At 34.3% G+C, this 22,182-nt stretch overlaps 2 protein-coding genes across 5 annotated transcripts in view; one reads left to right on the top strand and one right to left on the bottom strand.

Annotated features, from left to right (window-relative positions):
- The window catches only part of ImpE1 (Ecdysone-inducible gene E1), a 19,145-nt gene extending 4,433 nt beyond the window's left edge, over positions 1 to 14,712 (bottom strand). Inside the window, exons 1-6 of the mRNA XM_018455219.1 lie at positions 14,459 to 14,712; positions 5,403 to 5,565; positions 5,019 to 5,150; positions 3,420 to 3,704; positions 1,946 to 2,170; positions 319 to 729 (exon numbers count right to left, since the gene is read on the bottom strand). Coding sequence (XP_018310721.1) covers positions 319 to 729; positions 1,946 to 2,170; positions 3,420 to 3,704; positions 5,019 to 5,150; positions 5,403 to 5,565; positions 14,459 to 14,593 — 1,351 coding nt within the window. The 5' untranslated portion in view covers positions 14,594 to 14,712. The remainder of the gene's footprint in view (positions 1 to 318; positions 730 to 1,945; positions 2,171 to 3,419; positions 3,705 to 5,018; positions 5,151 to 5,402; positions 5,566 to 14,458) is intronic.
- Positions 14,713 to 18,980: 4,268 nt separating this feature from the next.
- On the top strand, positions 18,981 to 21,518 carry LOC108727208 (uncharacterized). Of its 4 annotated transcripts, none has more exons than XM_018455226.1 (2): positions 18,981 to 19,197; positions 20,510 to 21,518. In XM_018455226.1, the coding sequence occupies exon 2, from the start codon at positions 20,513 to 20,515 to the stop codon at positions 20,960 to 20,962; it is 450 nt and encodes a 149-aa protein (XP_018310728.1). In that variant the 5' UTR covers positions 18,981 to 19,197; positions 20,510 to 20,512; the 3' UTR covers positions 20,963 to 21,518. The 4 variants fall into 4 exon arrangements, with proteins under 4 accessions (XP_018310728.1, XP_018310727.1, XP_018310729.1 ...); XM_018455225.1 differs by lacking the exon at positions 18,981 to 19,197 and adding an exon at positions 19,253 to 19,274; XM_018455227.1 differs by lacking the exon at positions 18,981 to 19,197 and adding an exon at positions 19,271 to 19,344.
- The last annotated feature ends 664 nt before the right edge of the window (positions 21,519 to 22,182 follow it).

The following is a 22,182-nucleotide window of genomic DNA, read 5'->3' as shown; positions in this document are numbered from 1 at the left end:
TATTAATTACAAATTTATTCTCAATATTTGATCAAATCCTTATTATTATGTGAAAAGGCTGAAGAACTTCCTTCGAAAGTATAAATAATCATGTTTCTTCATCTTCTGTACAAGTACCTACACTCCAATAATAGTTATTAAACATAAAGAATTATTGTTAAAACACTTATTGTTATAGATATTTAAATAATTCAAATTTCAACTTTAAAAAGTGTTCCCAAACTTTTGGCTTGGAATTATATATCACAAAAAATGTTTCAATTTTTATATTATTTATAAATATTTTAAAAAATATGCGAAAAAGACGGAAATACCAACTTCGCCGATTGTTGCAACCAATCTCATCCTCGCCACGAGGACAATCGCGATTGCCGTCGCATAGTCCGGATCTTGATATACAGACGTTACTGTCGTTACATCTGAATGCTTGCGTCGGGCAACGAAGACCGGTACACTCTTCATCAGAACCGTCTGCGCAATCGGTGCGGCCATCGCAGACGAAGAACCAGCTGATACAGCTTCCGGATGACCGGCACTGAAACGTGCCCGGTGCACAGCCAGTCCGCCGCGCGTTGCAACTGCTGTTCGTCGAAAAACTGCAATCGCATACGCCGCCGATGCATCGTGACATTTGATCAGCCATACGGCATTCCAAATCGGCAACGCACGGCAGCCCCAAGCTGATTGCCGTCATTATCGTACTCTCATGACGGTCTGTCTTTATTGGCGCTGAAAGACAGAAAAAGTCAGATTGAATTATGGTAACAAGCGAGAATCAAGATTGCGACACTTTAATCCACCAATTTTGAACGCTTTAAATACGGCTAGTGTGATTTTTGTTTAATTTTTCGCTCACTGAGAAAAAAGATTTTGTTAATTTAACGAACAATCAGTAGTTGCCACAAATAATTTGTAGATATAGTGACAACGAATGTCGGCACTAAAAACGAATACAAGATTCTTCTGTCATGGAGACTGATGCTAGTCTGCTATTCCATAACAGAAGCAACCATGTTCCGGCTGATATTGAAAACCAATATGATAAAAATTGATTGTCGAAATTATCGAATATCCATCGTGTATGTACATCTCGAGATTCAAAACTGGCGCGGCGCAGCCGACGAGATCAGCGCAGCCCCGCGAGCACCAATCAATTAGTTCCACGAAAGGCCAAGCCGCGAATCATGGGACGCAAAGTAGCGACCGCCATGAACGTCCGTAAAACAAAACTCGGTTTTGTACCGTTCTAGAAAAATAATGCAAACGGATCCTCCGGTCACCGTCAAGTTTCTAGAACGCTCTAAACCTCCGTAATATAAAACTGGGGATCTAGACGAGTCATTGTTGTGTGTGAGAAAATCGTCGCCGCGAGAGGTGTGCCGTTGTGCTCTGCGCTCTCCCAAGTAGCACAACAGCGCTTATAAAGCGCTAAAAAAGCGATTATATGCGCTTTTATAGCGCTTTGTTAACGCTTTGTAAACGCTGTGTACTACTTAAGCTGTCGATCTAAACTTTCTGAAATTGTTCAAAACTAGTGTTAACAAGTTTTTCTTTTTTTGTAATAAATTATAGTGATTGTCCTCCTGTTACTCGTATATTGCTGGACTTATATTTCTTTTTTGTTAAAAATCGTAATCGTTGAAATCTCCTTTCTGCCTTCGTTCGAAACAGCTGAATAGATTTTTATTTGCTAGCAATACTGATTATTTGCAAAAGGTACAAACAACGATTTAGCAAACATGATTTGTAGCGTATAAATCGTGTATTATTTGTTACACAGACGAATAATGAGAAACAATTCGTAATAATAACTTATCAATTCGTTTTCTTATCAAATCATCACATTTGTTATCACTTTTTGTTCTAATAACAAACTCATCTCTCTCAGTGTTTTATTACTAAAAAATATTTTTTTTAATATAAGAATATTGAGTTTCTCGCTTACCAGAAGTTGTCGAGGTCGTCGTAACATAAGCGATTTCGGTAACTTCCGCATCGATAATGACAGTATCATCATCATCATCCGGACGCTCGTTTGGTCCGGGACGATTGTTGGATCCAGGTCTTAAATTCGATGACGGTCTTGTCACCAAATTTACCGGTATTAATTGACTAGGAGGTTCCGTCGATAGAAGCATCGATGCGTTCTTTAACCAAGATATCTGAACGCCTATCCAAAAAAAAAAAAAGAAAATATTTAAAATGTTCGTTTATAATCATAGCTAATAATATCAGCTAATAATCACATTCATTATCCATTACGTATTAAAAAACCTGTGAAAGTGATAATGGAGAGTAATAAGATTTCGCATGTGATAATCGCTTGTGATTCAGTATACGTAAAGGATTTCTTTTTACGTGTTCGTAAAAAACTGCGTTTTATAAATGATCGTGCTAATTAAGAGTACGAATGCCTCATTTCGTTAATCTGTTCGAGGCCGGAATACAACACCGTTCGGTCTCGCGAATTCCCGTTGCATCCGTATACACACGGAAAAGCTGATTATCGGATAAAAGGCGCGTGAAACTTAGAGAAGCGATGATGCAGCCTGATACAATTCCTGTACGACGTATGCGTCCACGGATTATTCCATGGGAATGTTAAATGACTAGTGTTAAATGAAGGTATCACGTGTTAACTCGTTACAAATTCACACATTCAATGAAGTACAAAGTTTAGAATACAGTCCCAATTATATGATAATCTCAAAACTCTATTTTTGTATAAGAAAATACAAGTTTTTTACTACATTACATTATATGAAGATTAAATATATATAATTAATGAAACTGTATAATTAATTTTTGTTTTCAATAGAACGACTCCTAGTGAAAAAATAGATATGAAATAAATGCAATTAACCAAGTATTTCATTACTGAAAAAGGATCTCAAAAAAACTTATTTGTAAAAAATCTATTGATTCTAAAACAGTTAATGATAATTTCAAAACTCTATTTTTGTATAAGAAAATACAAGTTTTTTACTACATTACATTATATGAAGATAAAATATATATAATTAATGAACTGTATAATTAATTTTTGTTTACAATAGAACGATTTCTAGTGAAAAAATAGATATGAAATAAATGTAACTATATAAATAGATATGAAAGAAATTAACATAAGACGGACTGACAGTGATTAGAATGAATTGGATGGAAAACATTTTCTCGCGTACACACTCTTTTTACGTGATCATTAATTTTGACATATTAATATTTATTTGACTCACATATGAAAAAATTATTTACGATACAAAAGTGCAGTATTAATTTTCACGTATGTATCTCTTACTTCATGCATCTTTTATATAGAAGAACTATAATAACATTAATTATAAATTTTATAACGTAACGGTCCTAAATGATATCCGTTATCATATGATGACTCAGTCCAGACTTTAAATTAGGCATACCTGTATCTTGTTCTCCTTCGCTTTTTTGTCCTTCGGTGATAATTTCCTTATTGCGTTCGATCTCAGTGACGTCCTCTACTATCGGCTCCTGAGTAGGAGGCAGATGCTCCGGAAACGGTGCAGGTCTCACGAGACTATCAAGTCGACATACGTCACCTTCGCGACGCATCGGAGCGGTACATTGGCAGCGACCGAATAAATCCGGAATGAGAAAATCGCAATGAGATTCGGGATCCCAGAGACGGCAATGAGCGTGCTCGTAACATACCTCACCGAGTTTAGCCGCTGCAAATTAGATTTGTTTCTAAATTTAAGAACTTGCGTACATTGCGACTCAATCTAGTTTGAAGATACAATTATTGTTACATCTACAGAAATAAAACTTTTTGCCTATTAACAGATCCAGAGCAAACTATGCGTGTAATCTTTAATAATATAATATCCATCACAATCGGGGACGATGGAGAGTCCATAGGCACACCAAAAGTCTGCTTATAAAATTTTTTTTATAGTTATTTCATAATCTTTTCTTTTTAAAGCACACCGATATTAGAAGCATTATTCATACATACGTCTTATTCATACATACTTTATACTTGAATATTTTTGAGAAAATATTGCATAATTGTATTTCAAATATAAAATTTCTGTCAATAAATAAACGCGTATTATTGTTTCTTCTATATAAGACGATTCTATTCGCGACGGTATCTTCGATATTCTGTTATACTTTTATGACGACAATAAATAGCTGAGATCGTTAGTGCAAGAAGTCGTGGTGATCCCGGCATTGAAAATGGCGCAGTAAGCGTCTGTCAGCGATCGAAACTCTCGATAAATCAAGAGAAAACGAAAGAGAGTACACGGATCTCCAGAATGCATTTCCAAGGTATGCTAACTTAATGTGCGTATCGCGTTCGGTGAGCCGAGAAGAAGCTCACATAAATTAGAATTTTCTGCGCAGGATACTCGCGTAGTTATACGCTTTGCTTGGCTATTCATCCTTTCCATCATCGATCTTTCCCTGATGTGTGTTGTTCGACGTCGCTAATGATCGCCTTAATGTCACGTGAGAGCTACCAACGGTAAAGTCAAGGAACACGAACAGGTTACTTATTTATATATACGGTGCTTATAGATGCATTAGCGTGTATTAATATACCGATTAAGTAGGTTTGTTCTTCTTAACCGAACTTCTTGCACAGTTCATCTTTTCTCTTCTTCTCTTCAGCGTGGAGAGCTTACTTCAATTCTGCATTTTACAGCTTGAATTCAGATATGGACTTCAAGTATTTTAATTCAATAAGATTTTCGTTTTCGTTGACCAGGAAATACGGTAGTGTCCCGGTGTTAATGTCAAGTCTTTTATACAAATGATATATGTATATCACTTGAGTTGAATAAAGTAATGCAATTTCGTATAATGCAATATAATTATTTTTTAAAAAATAATTGAAGCTACTATCATTTGAATTGGAATAGAAAGATCTTCCAATAGAAATACAAAAGATATGTACTTAGGTTTTTATTGATTTACATAATTTTGCAACACGTAATCTAACATTCTTTATTAAGGTACGTCAATCAAAATGTACTTACGTCCTAGACAAGTATGTCTGCGAAATTGTAAGTGTCCCTCCTCGCATCTGCATACACTCTCGAGACAGCTGCTGTTCGCCACTTTTAAAGAGCATTGTTCCTTCACGAGACAATCGTTACCCAGTAGAGTTGCTACAACATTACAAGCAACAAATCTTACACTATGAAACAGCGCCTTCTTTTTTAAAATAACAACAAAACATTTCTAACATAAGCATTTTTTAACTTCTTCTGTGATACCCCCCATATCTATATTCTGGGCAAAGTCTTCGAAATTTTTATACTGTAAAGCGAACGTTTAAGAACATTGATTTCGGCCAACAGATGGATAGAAGAGAACTAACTGTAGTTGGAGGAGATAAAAGAGTACTTGGACGAACTTACATTCGAGACAATGGGTTCCATTGTAGCCAGCGAAGAAAGGCTGACACCGGCAATAACCCAAGTGACAATGGCTATTAGCGATGCCGATCTCACACTCCCGATCTTGGTTGCAGTCGTCACCGAGCTTCACGCTCGTCGAAGTGGGTGAGGATGAGGCCAATCTCTATAAGAAAGTTGAAGATGATATCTGCTCTCCCTTTTAGTGACCCAGTTTTACAGAAGCTAGACAAGAACTTTTTTTAGACTTTAATCGAAGACTTGCAAATGAGCTAAATTTTTTACACTCTATATGCCTATGTATTAATTAAATGCCTATTAAAATTCTAGAAGAAAAAAGAAAATTTTAGTATATTAATAATAATTATGAATAATTAATAAATTCAATATTTAGAATATAAATTATATTAATATTTTAAATTTAATATCTAATAAATTTTATTCAGTTTGTTATTAAAAACTTTAACTTAAAATTTTTAATCTTCAATTACTTTTCATATTAAAAAAAGAAGGAATAAATTTAAGTTTCTTCATTACATCATTACATCCTTTCCTTCATTACATCAAAATTGATGATTTAATTGCACATGTCGATTTCGTTGTAGATTATACTTATTATCTCTTTTTTGTCGCTTGTATTTAGTTCTATAAAGTTTGCGTTTGGATATTATTTATATATACCAGATATTACAATATTTATACATAAAATAATAAGAAACAATATAGAATATGTTCTTATAACAATTTTTCATCATTTTCAGTCCATTTTTAAATTAACCGCGCAAACGGCTGAAGTGGTGAAAAGCTTGACACCAGTTATTAGATTCTAAAATAAAAAATAGGGTGTTTCATTTTAAAAAATCAATTTGACCTGATCTTGATGACGCCACCCAAGGTTAAACTGATAAAATTAATAAATAGATCATTTTAAACCTTATAGAATTTTCGTATGAAGTATTTTTCTTGAAAATGCTTACATTTCAAGATATTTAAGGGATCCAGTACACCATTTATATACATATATATATAGTTTTTAAAAATAAAGTTTCGTAATATATTTTTTTTCTTGTTTCTCATATCTTTCATAGAAATACGGAAATTCGTCGACTGTGACCGCGAGAAACACTGAGCATCGGTTAAGTCGACAATTCATCCCATTGTTAGTACTCACGGTGGAAGTGGAAATGAAAATAGAATCGCGCGTATACTCGCAGCAGATTCACGACTGCACGATTTAAGCACCGCAAGGTGACACGGCATCCGTTGCACGCGTATACACCGTTAGCGTACCGTGCGCCTCAAGTTAGATGACGTACGCAATATTATTCGAAAGAAAATCGGCAAATCTTACCGACGAGTAATGCTTGAACATATAATCGTAAGATTTTATTGCAATTCCCGTCGTGCCTAACGTAACCGTGCCACTAAGGATTAACGACCCCAATACACCGATTGCTATATAAAAGAATTGGACATTGCCGCTCTATCCTGCAGATATATATAAAGTAAGGAGTTCTTCAAAAATTTTTTTAGAAACAATTATATAAGCATATAGTTTTAAGATACAACGAATTTTTGGAGACACAGACTTGATTATTTTTAATCTTCCTATTTAAAAAACGTACAATGCGTAGATACCGTAAACCCGAAAACATTTCCAATTTATCGACCGATTTGTTGTCCATTTACGGGATAATTTTTGCGTTGTATTATGCGCGACAAGCGGTTTTCAATTACGTACGCATCTCACGTGTAAGTCGAAGAGACAAAATTGTCGTGCATCCTGAATCATATATGAGCCGTCGTCTTACATTTAACGATAATCCGTAAACGTGTCACTCGAGCGGAACGACAGATTCATCGAGCGGATAAGATCATCTGTTGATGAATAATTAATGAACGTGCTTTCCTGAATGGACGCGTTTATTTCTACGTCGATGACATTCGCCATCTTCTTGAGAAAAATCGAAATAGAGTCATATCTGCGTTCGCCAAGCGTCATGCTTGGTCATTGCGAAGCATGAGAGCTCATTATTTATCAATCCATTCTGCTATCTGTTGCTTTCCTTACAAAACACGCGATTGCAAAGCGTGTACACTTCATCTCCGAACAATTAACAACTACATGTATAAGGGCACACGCGAATGTAATCACTCATATGTGGGATCAAAGAAATTAATCCATGCCTTCAAGAGAAAGAGACAGTTAATCGGCCGTTGCACGCAACGCCGCGTGTATGTGGAAATGCAGAGTACGAGTTTAGCGTGCGTAGCGCTGCACTCAAGGGTGGCAAGATGAAATTTTATATTCAACGCAAGCGCCTCCAGCTGGCTCTTAATTACGCTTAACGAACCGAGCCAATTTAAACGCAGAATAGAGCAACTACAGTCGTTCCGAGGAGGAGCACGTCGAAGACGATCGCGATCTGTAGAGTCGGTTCCCACGCGGAAATTCCATTCGCGCTTCAGCTACGACCCCGAAGGATGGAGGAACGCATAAACCTTCGGAGAATAATCTAAAAATTTTATTTTAAGAGGAATAATCTAAAAAGTTGACGTGTAAAAAGGATATTTGAAATATACTTAAAATCGCAATTGCATTTATTATGTATTGTCGTTAAAAGTTACAGAATCGAGATATAGATATCATTTTATCCTCGTTCACCTATTGTTTAACAAAAATAACATAATGAGAGGCATTTGGGTGAGAATCTGAACATAGTTCTGGGAGGGGATTTTTTCCTTGTTAAAGAAAAAACTTGTGGAATGATGACAATAGTGTAACACGTACAAATTTCGCAATAATGAGTAGTGATTTCGAGGTTTAATGGTTTATATTTGCATAAAATTTGAAACAGCCGCGGACGATTTCCTTTATTGGATCGAATTAAAGTTTCAGATTTTTTTTAGTGATTTGGAATTGTTTAAGATGATGCCAACGACTAACAAAATTACGATTATAATATAATTATTAACTTGAATTATTTAATTTGAATGCAAAATATCATTTTATTAATAAAAATATGAAATTCATGTTTTATACTAATTTTGCCTTTAAACATACTATATACTAACACTTTTTTAGGCCATGGATCAATCTTTCGGATCGAAATAATTCGACGTAATTATTGTTGCGGCATAATTACGTGGCGCTCTTAATGCAGCCGTAAATTTTGTCGCAGCTGCAACGAGACTGAACGAGACACGCGATCAAGAGATATGTGCGTCCTGAATGGTAGGATTTACGAGTACGTGTCGTCGCTGTCACGCCAACAATTTCACGGTTGGCAACATACGAAATACGTTTCAAAGCCCGCACACGATAACGTTATTTTGAATAATATAAACACAATGATCATGATCTTTGCGCGGAATCGGAGTCGAACGACTTTGGAAACGCACACTACACACGTGCTCTTTTAATTTATACAGGATATATACCAGTTATTTCCATGTTTATATCGTCTATAGACGTTATCAATCGCAGATGAATCTTTCGCTGCAAAAACTAATAAATATTTATTACCTTATCAACAGCTTGTCTTTATTTCAATTAATATTGCCTTGGTCATAAACACCCTCAATTTATTGTATTTTCTTGGAAAAGGTAATAAAATTTAAAGGAAAAACTAACAAAATTGTTATTGTTATAAAAGTAAATATTATTTTTCAATAAAACTGTTTTTAATTTATTTTTCGTTAGATATATATATAGAATATTTACGTATATCTTTGAAATTTAACTTCTAAATATTAAATATTTCTCGATTAAGTTTATATAATATTCGAAATTTAAATAACATTCTCAAGACTGACCATCCAAATCGTTTTATTGCGCGGCAACAAGAAATTACAGTTTACGGTCATATATAAAAAATTCGTCGAATCGCATAAAGATAATACGGCCGATCTCGCGCTACATATCGCTGCGCGTACTCTTAGCGCGAGACACTATCGTGTTTCCTGAAAATCTTCAAAAATCATTTCTTCTTAAAACGAATAGTACGGTGTGTCATTAAGCAACTAACTAGGTGAATTGACTATTGATTTCAGAGATAATTGCATGCCCCGGAAACGTCGATTTCCTGATGTAACGCGCATCTCACGGTATTAGCGTGCTCTCATCAGGTCAAAAAATGCATCGAAAAATCAAATCGTTTCCACGAGAATAATTGTCGGGCGTCGATTACAAGGTATAGCAATGCTATTCGCGCACTGTGATGCATGGAAGCATCAGACCGTCGCAATTATCTCATGGGATACCGGTACCCGGTTTCCAACACGTATGTATTGGTAACTCGAGCGTTTCCTTGGCTATCTATTCTCGCCGTACATGGGAATCGCGTTTCATATGTGCGTAGCATAAAGTGTACTTGGGATAAAGCAGGGGTGAAGTAGGGAAAAAAGTTTACACTTGAGAAAAACTCGTCGGGAAGAAAAGTCGTAAAAACTGAAGATGACTTGCTCGACTCGTGGTACTCTTAATTATCATTACCTGCATCCACAATCTTCTTGAGGTAAATTTTCTTGCTCTAATCGTTCATTCGTATTCTTGTCAATCTTTTTCGTATGCAGAAACAAACACGTAACTAATAAGAAAAGTATTCCAAATAGTTGGAATACTTTTCTTGTTATTTATTATAATTATATATTTGTTTCTGTGAAGATAATTTTTTAACTGCGTACAGAATGTCTTACAAGCTTGGAAAATAAATATAAGTAGGAAAAAATTAATTATAATAAAAAATAAATACAAAATCTTAAAGTAAGATCCCCATTTCTTATTTTAATATACAGATTGTTTAACAAATTTACACCTGGTTTTTTCATTCGTAAAGAAATGATAAAAGATAGTAACAATTCCTGAATTATAAACAATTAAAATATTGCAGTTCTTTGCAAATTTAATTTTTACAGAGATAAACAGAATTTATCTTAATATAAAATTTTAATCTCATCATTAATGTTATAAAGAAAGACAACTTCTGATCAAATCTTTGCTAAGAAAATGTTATAAAAATTTGAAAATAAATTTGATTAGACTCCTCCTACCTACATTTTCTGTATTCACTTTTGAGGATAGCCTATATAAGATAGCATCGATATCGGTAAAATCACTCACTTTTGAATGTAAAATGAAGTCGCTCACAATAACAGATGCGACAGTAGCAAGAAAGACTCGAAAGGTGAAGGTACCCTGCATAATGCAACGAAAGGAAAGAAACGAGCCGCATATTCAGCCGCATCGTTGCAGACGGGATTGCAACTACCGCTGCGTAGAACTAGGAGGAGGCGGAGAACTCTCCGAGTTCTGTTTGCCTGCAAATTGGCCCTCGTGGTCGTGGTCGATCTATTTTCTCCAGCCCTTCTCCTCTTCCCTCCTACCCTTGTCCACGAAAACAATAGATCTGTTCTTGCTAGCATGAGTGGATCTATAGGAAAGCTAATAAAATTCAAGGTCGACTATTGAATATCGTAGAATAATTTTGTTCAACAACGTCGAGAAGTTGCGCAAGAATAAAGAATTATTTTCAAGATCTTTAATCTTAAATTGTAGAACGTATCTGAAAGTATGAATAAACAATTACAATTTGAAATAGACCGATGCAAATAAGAGTCTAAAAATTAACTGAGAGAAATCATATATTTTTCGGTCAAAGTGAATCTTATTGTAATGCTTAAATATTTCTGTGTGAATTTATAGGACTTCTCTCATTTAATTAGATTTATTCTTATCGATTCTATTTCAAATTGTATTTCTTTATACACACATTTCCTTAAAAGAACGACGTTTCTTTACTAGTTATTGGTTATTGCGACAAATATTGTCGAAACCTCGGTAATCGAATGATGAAAACGTATGCACAGAATACGGGAGATCCAGGTTCGAATCTGACTGAAGCAATAAATTATTCGCAGATTAACATGTTCATTAACGTTAGATTATTAATAAAGATGCTTACTAACATTAAAAAATTATTAAATTGCTTGTCAATTTAATAAGTTATATTTCTACTTTAGTCCTCTTTATGATTTGAATTTCAAGACCGAAAAAGATTCACATTACGATCTTAAAAGATACTGTATTTAATATTGTCAATAAAAAAATTATATTAAGCTGTCATTGCAAAAATATATGTATTAATTAATTAAGCAAATAATAGCGTATCAAAAATCAATTCAGTCCAAATAAATTCCTATAATACATTCATTTCTTGTGGAAAAAAGGTATGCAGTGTAAAAGGTGCGATACCGTAACGTGAGATGATACGTAAGAAGAGGCGGTGCTCAGCCTGCTATTCGCAACCATTAAAACATAAGAGTTTTATTAAAGCAGGTTAAACATGGGAGTAATAATACTGCGCCTTGCTCATACACTTAACACGTAGGTATGTTTAAAGTAAAATATTTACTTCCCGCTAGAAAATGAACTCAGGTGATAATTCAGATAGGGACTCTATGGCCCGGAATGCATTCCTCTTTAACACGACTCGCATATTCAACGGATGACACGTCGACGACGCGACGCACCGGTTGACGTATCAGAGTCCAACGACCCACGAGGTCATGTAAGAATTATGATTCTACATGCGTATAAACGAACGTAGTCCTGCCGGAAGACCGACGGGTTTCTAACTACGGAACCTGTAGTTGATAAGCAAGGATTTTTGACAAATTCAATCGCTTAGAAAGCCTCATAGTTCGTATCTAAACATTAATAGAATTTTAATGTCATAGTTGACATTAATGGAATTTTAATTTATCTAGAATAAAAAATATTGAACTCATTGAAGAATATAGAATTATTGGTACTTAAAGAAGATTTCAACGCGTCTATTTATTACGCAGGATGTGCATAAATAACAAGAGTTTACAAGGGTTTGACATCCTGTATACGTGCATTTACACTAATGGATCAGCACAAAAATGGTAATAACAAGTTGTTTAAGCTCTCGCTCATCGTGAGCGAGTGAGAAAATTGTTACGAGAAGGGAACATGACATCGTATAGTAAACAAATTGAAGGATCGATCACACATGATAATTATATCCATGAAAAAAAACGTGCAAATATTATACTACAACTTACTTGATTAATCGAGAAGCAGCTATCCAAAATATTACCTTATAATGATGTCACAGAATGATGTCAGTAAATGTCATTTAACCCGTCAAAGAACCACAGACTTCTATATACTACATTATATAGATTGCTAAATCTGTCTGTTTAACTATTGCAAAAAATTTGCCAAAAATATATGCATGCTCAAAATAAGACCCATGCCAGTCTACGCATCCAATCAACAGATATACGATAGATATACGATAGATATACGATATCTTGAACCAATCACAGAGAGACATATGATATCTTGAATCAACATCACATGACCTATTGGTATCCTTTTTCTATATGTACGGTCACGTGATCTGCGCATCTAATTCACTCTCCAGAGCATACTAATCTAATATTCTAATTGATTTATATTTTAGGATCTAACGGATTATGTCAATCAGATGAAAGAGCTCATTGAATGCTCAATGAGCGATTGTCGTTCTAAATGCAAAGTGACTTGTATTTGTACAGAATGCAGTGCATAAATTTTAAAGACAAAAATTATATAAAATAAAGAATAATTGATCGATCGTAAGTCTTAAATTTCTAGAATATCATCGAATGACTTAAAGAAATGTTTTATCGTTCTACACCCAACTTGTCTCTTCCGACAATTTCATATTTCCAAAATTGAAAAATTGCAGTTAAAAGACTAAAGATTCGACAGAAATTCAAGCTATAACGGATGTGACTTACTAATTGAAGATGATTACAAAGAAGGAGTACTTAACTGTGATCCCAAGTAGTACACTTGGCGCCTGCAAAGCGCTAATAAAGCACTTATATGCATTTTTTTAGCGCTTTGTTAACGCTGTGTTGGCGCTGTGTGCTACTTGAGATACAAAGATTGAAAACGAGAGAAAAACGATATTCGAAATATATTAATTGTAAAAATCCTATTTTGAATAAAAAAATAATTAAAATATTTTTATGAAATGTTTTTATTAATTTATATAATTTTTGTCTCAAAATCTTATAGATCACATTCTATACATTGAAGATATTTAAGAAGTAACACATTGCTCAAAGAAAAAATTTTACTTAGTTTTCGAACAAAATAAAGGCCTTTTTTCTAATATGTCATAATTTAATCATGATATTTATTAATTCGAACTTTATGACAGGAAACATCATATGTGGAATTACGAGAAGTGAAATGAGATATTTATAAAATGGTACAACTTGCATTGATACGCGATACAGAGTGAGTTATTTTAAGTGCATTAATTTTTCTCGAAAACCAAAACATATCGAAAAATAGTTTTGCACAAAAGTTTTATGCAACAAATAGGAAATAAAGCTCATAACGGTCGAAATTGGATCTTTAATACTTAAATAATTCAGTGTAAAAAAATCTATATACTATATATCAAATCCTGCCAAATTGCGCGCAGAATTGGTTTTTCGAACTTGAAATCGACAGAACTACTGTTACTATCACAAATTAAATTGTCTGGCAATTTAATAATTTGATGCTCATAGGCATCTTAGAAAGATCTTAATGATGCTGATAAACATATGAAAATCTGTAAATAATTTAAACAAAAGTTTTATGACTTTAAAGATGACAAAAAATGGTGCCATTGGTTTCATTAATACGAGTATATTATTCATATCAACATTGCTTACATCTATAACTTAAGTCTAACAATAAGTAAGTATTACGACAATTCTTGTGCTTAGACCATAACACATTAGGCTATCTTGATGTCCTGCAGAATCCACACAATGTAATTGTGGCGTCATGTTACATGTAAGATACACTATTGCGTTAAAAATATGCTGAGCGAAGCATACTTCATATGTCAAGTAAAGCTCTCAAATAGAGCGTGCGAGCAAAACGTTTCGGCGCTCACTTTCGTTTGCAGCGAGGGGGAGAACAACCTAGCAACCCTAATAAATACTAAATCCAGGAGACATTCGTGGAGACAATACGAACTCACCAGACAATTCATCATCGTGCACAGAATAAGAATCGTCACACGACTTCCGTGCATTATTTCCGCTTTGCTGATCACGTAGCTTCGCCAGATCGAATCGATTCTCCGCTTCACCTGCGGCGTACGCATATATATCATCGCCGATAACGAGCGCGATCGTTAGCTTTGTGCACGGAAGGGTGATTGCGTGACAGCGGTACGAAGAAGATGTGAACAAGCGTGCACTAGCGGCAGTCTTCTCCGCGACGTATCGCGTTTACGCGTGCGTGAGGATAACTGAAACGAGACTGAACGGACCCCCGTCGGTCTGACTTTTGGCGCGGGAGCAACAGGAGGAACGGAAAAGCAGCCAAGATGGGGCCGCCGGTCCTCCCACCTTCTCTTCGTCAGGGTCTTGGACTCTCAGTCTTCCGAGTTTCCTCCTTCTCCTCGTCTTCTTCTTCTTCTTCTTCGTATCGTTTCTTCAATCGAACGGAAAAGCGAAAACGCTTCGGTCCTGGCATTGATATTTTAAACTAAAATATGTTTTAATCAATTTGTATAAACAACCAATAGGAAGGAAAAAGCCTTTAATGGTCGAAGCTGGATCTTAAGTGCTTAAATAATTTGATACTACGTATCCTAGATAATATTTATGTTGCATAAGATATCTAAAACGTCTTTTAGATATCTTATGTCTAAAAGACGTCTTTTTTTAGATATCTTATGCAACATGCATGTTATCTGGGATGTCATCATGAAAATTGCGCGCTGAATTGATTTTTCGGACTTTTTAAAATGCAATCTCGACAGAATTATAATAATAATAATTTGGTACTCATTGGCATTTTGGGGGGAGTTGGGGGTGGACCTCGCTTTCGCATGGAAAGTCGCGCGCCCCTAAGTAAGGGGGAAGAAAGGTGGACCTCATTTTGTGTGAAAAGTCGTTTGCCCTTAGGCAGAGGGAGAAGTGGGATGGACCTCGCTTTACATGAAAAGTCGTTTGCCCTTAGGCAGAGGAAGAAGTGGGATGGACCTCGCTTCATGGGGAAAATCACGTGGAAAAAAAAACTTTTTAATGGATAATGAGGGATGACTAAAACCTGTTGGAGGTCAACAATATATGTCAAGGCCATTGAAATCGGCGAGGTCGCCAATTTTCTAAAATTTTACCGAAACATTTTTTAATCATATATTTTTCGTGTGTATTATATAAAATATAATGTTACTACTTATTTTAACAAAAAACTGGATTAATTAATTTTAGAATTTTTTAAGTATACATTTTAATGTTGCTGCAATATTTCAAAGATGGACATTTTATCGTTTTCTGCAATGTTACAATCTTGCAAAGAAAGATTTCCGCAACATTACCGTAATCTTTCGGTACTGTATGTGCGGTACTATAATAATTGAACCTATTAATTTCTCCTACAAAAAATTTTCGTGCGGTATTATTTACCACCTGATTCACGTTTATCTCACACAATCCTTCTCTTCGATTAATCTTCAGTTTTAGCTCCTCAAACCTTAGAATGTACATATATCTATGTACTACACACAATATCACCGAAATCGGGCTAATTCACAGTCAATCGCCGTGATGCATACATAACGTAGCTTTGACAGACATAGCAGTTTGCGGTATTCTACACGGCTGTAAACACCGTTACGATTTCAAACAAATGTTATTCTTCGGTGGCCGGCTGGTCAGTGGCCAGTCAGTCGCAGCCGGCGATTCTGAGTTACTCCATGTTCGCAATCGGATAACTTTGTAGGATTGCGAGATACGCACTCTTAATGCGAATCATTAACACGTACGATATGTTGCGTTATGATATGATACGGTGCACGCGTCTTACAATATAGCGGCTGACCTGCTCTCAATAAGCGCTAATGGGAAATATTTTTCTTCGCTCATGGTTTTAATGCGTTGTACCGCTTACTTTATCTTTCTTGATTTTTTTTCTCTTTCAGATTTTTCAGATTTCTGAATATCTTTTTTTTTGCATACGTGTATATATATATATATATATCATATGATGTTATCAGGAGTGGACATATAATCTTCCATTAATATTTCGAGAATATCATGTGATATTATATAATTTTAGCAAAATATTATTAAAATGTTATATTTAATATTCTAAGAATATACCTAAAATATTACTTTATATTAAATATTATAATATTATGCGCTTATAGGGATAATCAGAAATCGGATACATCGGAATACACGATTTCTGATAAATTGAAAATTATTCCTTATTCCTAATTCTTTATTCCTGTTATTGTGCGCAGCCCCTAAGTATACATAAAATATATGCGTATTATCCTTATATTTACAGTTTGAGAATAGTAGCTGGACTCACGCTTAACATCAATTTTCAATTTAAATGATGAGATTCATATGATATTTGCACCACATCAATTCTTCGACGCTATGACTTTGGGTGCGGTCGAGTTGCCACTACGAATGCTCTTCGAAGAATTTCAGGTACGGTCATTTAAGCATTTCGAAACACTTCAATAGCATCAATTACGTCATCGAAACGTCACAGATTTCCCCTCTATTTCGCTTCCAATGCTACAGCCGTGAGCCGAAGAGGTAGTACGGCTGAAGCGTTTTTTGAATCTTCGCAAAACGCGGGAAATGTGTATGGTTACTTGATTAGGTAAGAACTATCTACTGCGAATCAATCGTGTGATCGTGGATTGTGTGACTTATAAAGTGTTGAAAAACATCAAAAATATCCGATCTAACATTATACGACGACCGTTCGGGGAATAATTTTCAATATTATAAATACATTTTCTTTTTTTTCATATTCGGAGGTTATTATCATGTCCATTATATCGTCATCATCGTACAGATATTTTGTACATTCTAAATTTTGTGCAATATATATTGCTATAATATCATTCATTTTTATGAACTTTTGTTCCCACTTTCATAAAAATTTATGTAAATTTTTTTCTAGGTTGCCTCGAAAATAAATGCTAATGCTTGGATACACTTCAGAACGCGTTAGACCGATCAACTTAACTAGTTGATAACATTTGTAGCGCTACTTGACCGTTCCATAGAAACATTGAAAATGAAAACGTTTGAAGCATTTGAAAGTGGTAACTCGACCGTACCCTTTATCAACAATGTTGATAATGTGATACGGAATCATTTTATAAAATTGATGATGTCGCTAGTGTAAGGAAGCTCCCAAGCGTCATAAAAACAAGAGTGGGTCGGAAAACTATACAGGGTAAATTTAAGAAGAAAAACAAAAAGACCGGAATGGCCGCTCTTAAGTCTCTCTCTCTATGTCTACATTCGTTTACGCAGCGGTTAGCGCAGAGAGTATCATTTAATCCTTGTTTAACATTTGGTGAACAACAAGGCTAAAATAATACTTCTACGCTAACCGCTGCGTAAACGAATGCACCATATAGCTTACTCAATACTCAATACGTTCGGAAACATCATCCAAGTCTTCTCCCCGTGTTTTATCCTTGTTGTTTAACTAATGTTATACAAGGATGAGATAATCACTGTACTGAGTCGCTTGTTAGAAGGCACTCACGGATATTGACAAAGTAACTTTCTATTAAATTATCTTAATTTCAGCAATGTATTTAAAGAATGATGTACTAAACTAGTACAATATGATTAATTAAATAACTCATCACATATATATGTTTACATTAAATTAATAATAAAAAATTAATAAAAATAATTAATCATATTATACCAATTTAGTAAATCATTTTTTTAATACATTGTTGAAATTAAGACAATTTAATAGAAAAATTACTACGAGTTTCAAACGCTCGGTGTAAAAGGAGTCAATAGGCCTATTCTTTTTGGCTGAACTTTTGCATCAGTTCATCTTTCTTCCTCTTCTTTCCTTCTGGAGAGAAGACAGGCCTAATGGATGCATTCAGTACCACGATCACTCACTGAGCGCTCAGTGAGCTCTTGTATCTGTTTGGTCTATATTTTTAGTTCTAACGGAATATACCAATAAGATGCAAGCGCTCACTTAGCGCTCAGTGAGCGGTGTAGTACTGGGTGCGTTCAGCAGAACGTTTGTTTTGCAACTGTTGTAAGGCCGGAATCAGACTATGCATTGAAGATTAAGATTGAAGATTGAAAAATTCAAATTTGACCAATCGAAATGAAAGGAGCTAAAATTTCTTTGTCCTTATTGGTCAAATTTCAATCTTCGATCTTCAACCTCAATCTTCAATGCGTAGTCTGATTCCGGCCTAAGTTTCCTTCGCGCTAATTGGATCATACTTTTAGATCTATTCAGCAGACCCAACAGTTTTGCAACCGTTTTATGATTGTCTGCTGAGATAGGACCATTCTTCTAGATCTAAAAGTATGATCCAATTAGCGCGAAGGAAACTTACAACAGTTGCAAAACAACCGTTCTGCTGAACGCAGCCAATGTTAAACAAGGATAAGATGATACACGGGGTACTCAGGTGATATTTCCGAACGCAGCCCTGCAATGCCTGCAATGACGCTGTAAATGTGGCAGTTTCTAAAGGCTTGTGTCCACAATCACCACAATGCTAGAAATCGGTCCGAGGCGATTCGAGATCTCGAACCGATTTCTAACATCGTGGACACAAAGCTTAAGCTTCATAGTTCTTAGCAAACATAAGTAAACATCATGGTGTCTGTTCTTTGTGGCTGAACTGGGCTAAACTGAGCTGAACTGGGCTGAATTAATGCACTTTTGGAACTTAAAGTGAGACAGGTATATGTTTAATATTTGATGAAAAAAAAGAGAATTCTAGTGCAGTTTAGTGCAGGAATAAAAAGCAGATCTAAATGGTATGGGTTATTTATCAAGTGTGAGAAGTGATCATAAACGCTTTCTTTTTAGTTTTTAACCTGCCTGCATGTAAGTAAATCCTGTATGTTATAGTTTTCCCTCGCATACATCTTGTAACGATTTGTAATTTTTCTCCACTACAATTATGCAGTTCGAGCTTGTTCAATCTTTCGAAGACTAAAAAAATTTTTATAAGGCAGCCTTACTTTGCCAAAGTTCACCACAAACAACGAGTTGCATCATTGCTACATTTTTGAAAAGTATGATCGGCTTTAAATGCGCATTTGATTTTACGTTACTCACGAATCTATTTTCACTAAAGTTTTTACATTACTCTTTAACAGGTTTGGCAAGTAACGCATTACTTTGTTGATCATTGTTGTAATAACGACTTGGTAATGACAATGTAAATTTTTTATGACGGTAATGGTGACATCAGAATTAAAAAAGTCAATCATTATTTATAACAGATTGAAAAAGTCATTCGTTATTGAAAAAAATAACTTCTAATTTTTAACGCGTTACTTATTGATTTTTTTTCAATAAGTAACGCTTATTGGCGACGAGTCACTTTTCGAAGTGACTCTTCTAACTTAAGTGCAATCTTAGCATTTAGTTAGAGTTAGCGCTACCGTCATAAAAAAATTGCAACATCGTCATCAAATCATTTATTATAAAAAGTAACAGCAAAGTAACATTTGCCAATCTGCTCTTTAATTAGTTTTTGTTACTTGCTGCATAGGGCAGCTATTTCAATTCTGGCCATATCGACTCTGTGATAGGAGTCGGGGCCCTTCTCTTGCTAAAAAGAAGAATCTTACTTTGCCTTAAACTTAAAGGTTAGAGTTTAAGAGAGAGATTGACAAAAGACATCCCGCCTATAAAAATTAAAAATGGATTTTGCAGACAATATTTCAGAAGTGCTTACAGTTCTATAGTAATATGTTACAAATAAAGTTTTATATGTTGATAAAATATCAACGCATGGAACTTTATTTATATTTATGTCGTTCTTTTTCTAATAGATTAATCTGCACAGTAGGTTAATTTATACTTGTTCAATTCTTTACAAAAACTTACACAACTCAGATGACTTTGACTTTGACATATGTTGTCGAGGTCGTGATCCTGAAGTTAAAGTCATCCGAACTGTGTAAGTTTTTGTAATGAATTATCCAATTATCTATTTACAACAAAGAATTAGAACAAATTTTTAAGTAAAAATATTTTACAGAAAATGTCTTGGCTCTTTGGCAAAAAGAAGCACAAGGATTCACCTCCTGAAAGGGATGAGCAAGAGGAACGACCTTCCACAGATCTAGGGGATGAATTTATAATAATTGAAAAAAGAAGGACCTCCTTGCCACCTAATGTTGGTGACCACAATACTCCTTATCCTAATAGATTGTACCCATTTATCGATGGAACTGCAATGAACCCTACAATATCAGCTGGTAATTTACCAAAACTGACTCAACAACTTGATGCTTCACATTATCTAAGTGATGTACCATTTAAGTTATGCAAACAGTTACAAAGTAACATGAATAGTGATTTGGAGATAGACAGTCTACGAATTAGCGAAATAATGTCTTTCATTGAAAGATTAGAGAATCAGAATTACAATTATGATTTCTCTCTTGAAACTGGAGTTATTACAGAAATGGATAGCAGAACTACCGACTGACTCGAAACTCTTTCGAATCTTATTTTTACATACGTAATGAGAATGTAAATTCTACAAATCAAACTTATAGCCCATAGATTTGCACTGACTTGGGTTAATGATTGCATGCTCTTCTATTGGTAGAATATGTCAACCAATAATAGAGCATTATACCATCGAATCCAGGTATAAACAAACCTGCTCTGGTCGAAAACGCTATTAGATGTATACGTATGTATCTCAATTATATACACATGCAATAACATTTTAAAACAAATATCGCGTAGTATAATAATGCTATAGTATAGTGGTGTGCAACTTGTGGCCTACTTGTGGTCCTCTGATTCACAGCTAAAAATATAAAATCATATTTTCTATTTTATGCAAACGAAATAAACACGTTCTGAAACTGGCACTCTGAAAATATAGCAGTTAAATTTGATCTTTCTATTCTACACAGGCCATTTTTTTGAAAACGTTCCTATCTTTCATATAAGAACAAATAGAAACGTAACCTTTTAAATAGTTACAAAAATAATTAATACACAAATATTTAATTTTTAAGAAGAAAATTAGTTTCCAGATTTGAATTATAAAAAAAAGAACATTTAATTAAAATTTATTTTTTATATATTTTATATTCAAGTTGCACTTAAGGAAAAGTGTTATTGCCATTATTGTTACAATACTACACATGTAATAAGCTTATATTTAATTTTACATGTTTTATTAAAAAGAAATGCTCTAAAAACAAAACAGTTGTATTGACTATATAGTTGCATATAAAAGAAAATGTAAAATAAAAATTAATTTTTTAAGCATACATAATGTAATAAAAAGCCATATATCTTAGATTTAATTTTACTACATAACGCTTATATAGTTAATGTGTATGTGTATTTTAAGTTGTAAAAATTAAATAAATTATATTTACATGTGACAAATGTAGGTAGATGTTGTATTTACTAATAGAACATGGCATGGTTCCCTTCAAAAGTTTTCTGGATATATGAAATTCTTTATAACTAATATCTGTACCTGAAGCTGCAATACAAAAAACTGCTATTTCAGAAAAGCTATATTTATATATAAAAATGTTTTTACTCTTGTCAAATTCTTGTAGGATATTTAGAGAAAGAGAGAAGATTATATATTTTAAATATACAACACATATATATATATATATGAGCTATAGCTCCTTTGATAAAAGTGACAAGTAAAAAATTTGTCTAGAGATTGAT

This window comes from Mycetomoellerius zeteki, unplaced genomic scaffold, assembly GCF_001594055.1.
Source record: "Mycetomoellerius zeteki isolate Tzet28-1 unplaced genomic scaffold, Tzet1.0 scaffold471, whole genome shotgun sequence".
Classification (NCBI taxonomy): Eukaryota; Metazoa; Arthropoda; class Insecta; order Hymenoptera; family Formicidae; genus Mycetomoellerius; species Mycetomoellerius zeteki.
This window is presented reverse-complemented; position numbering and strand designations above follow the sequence as displayed.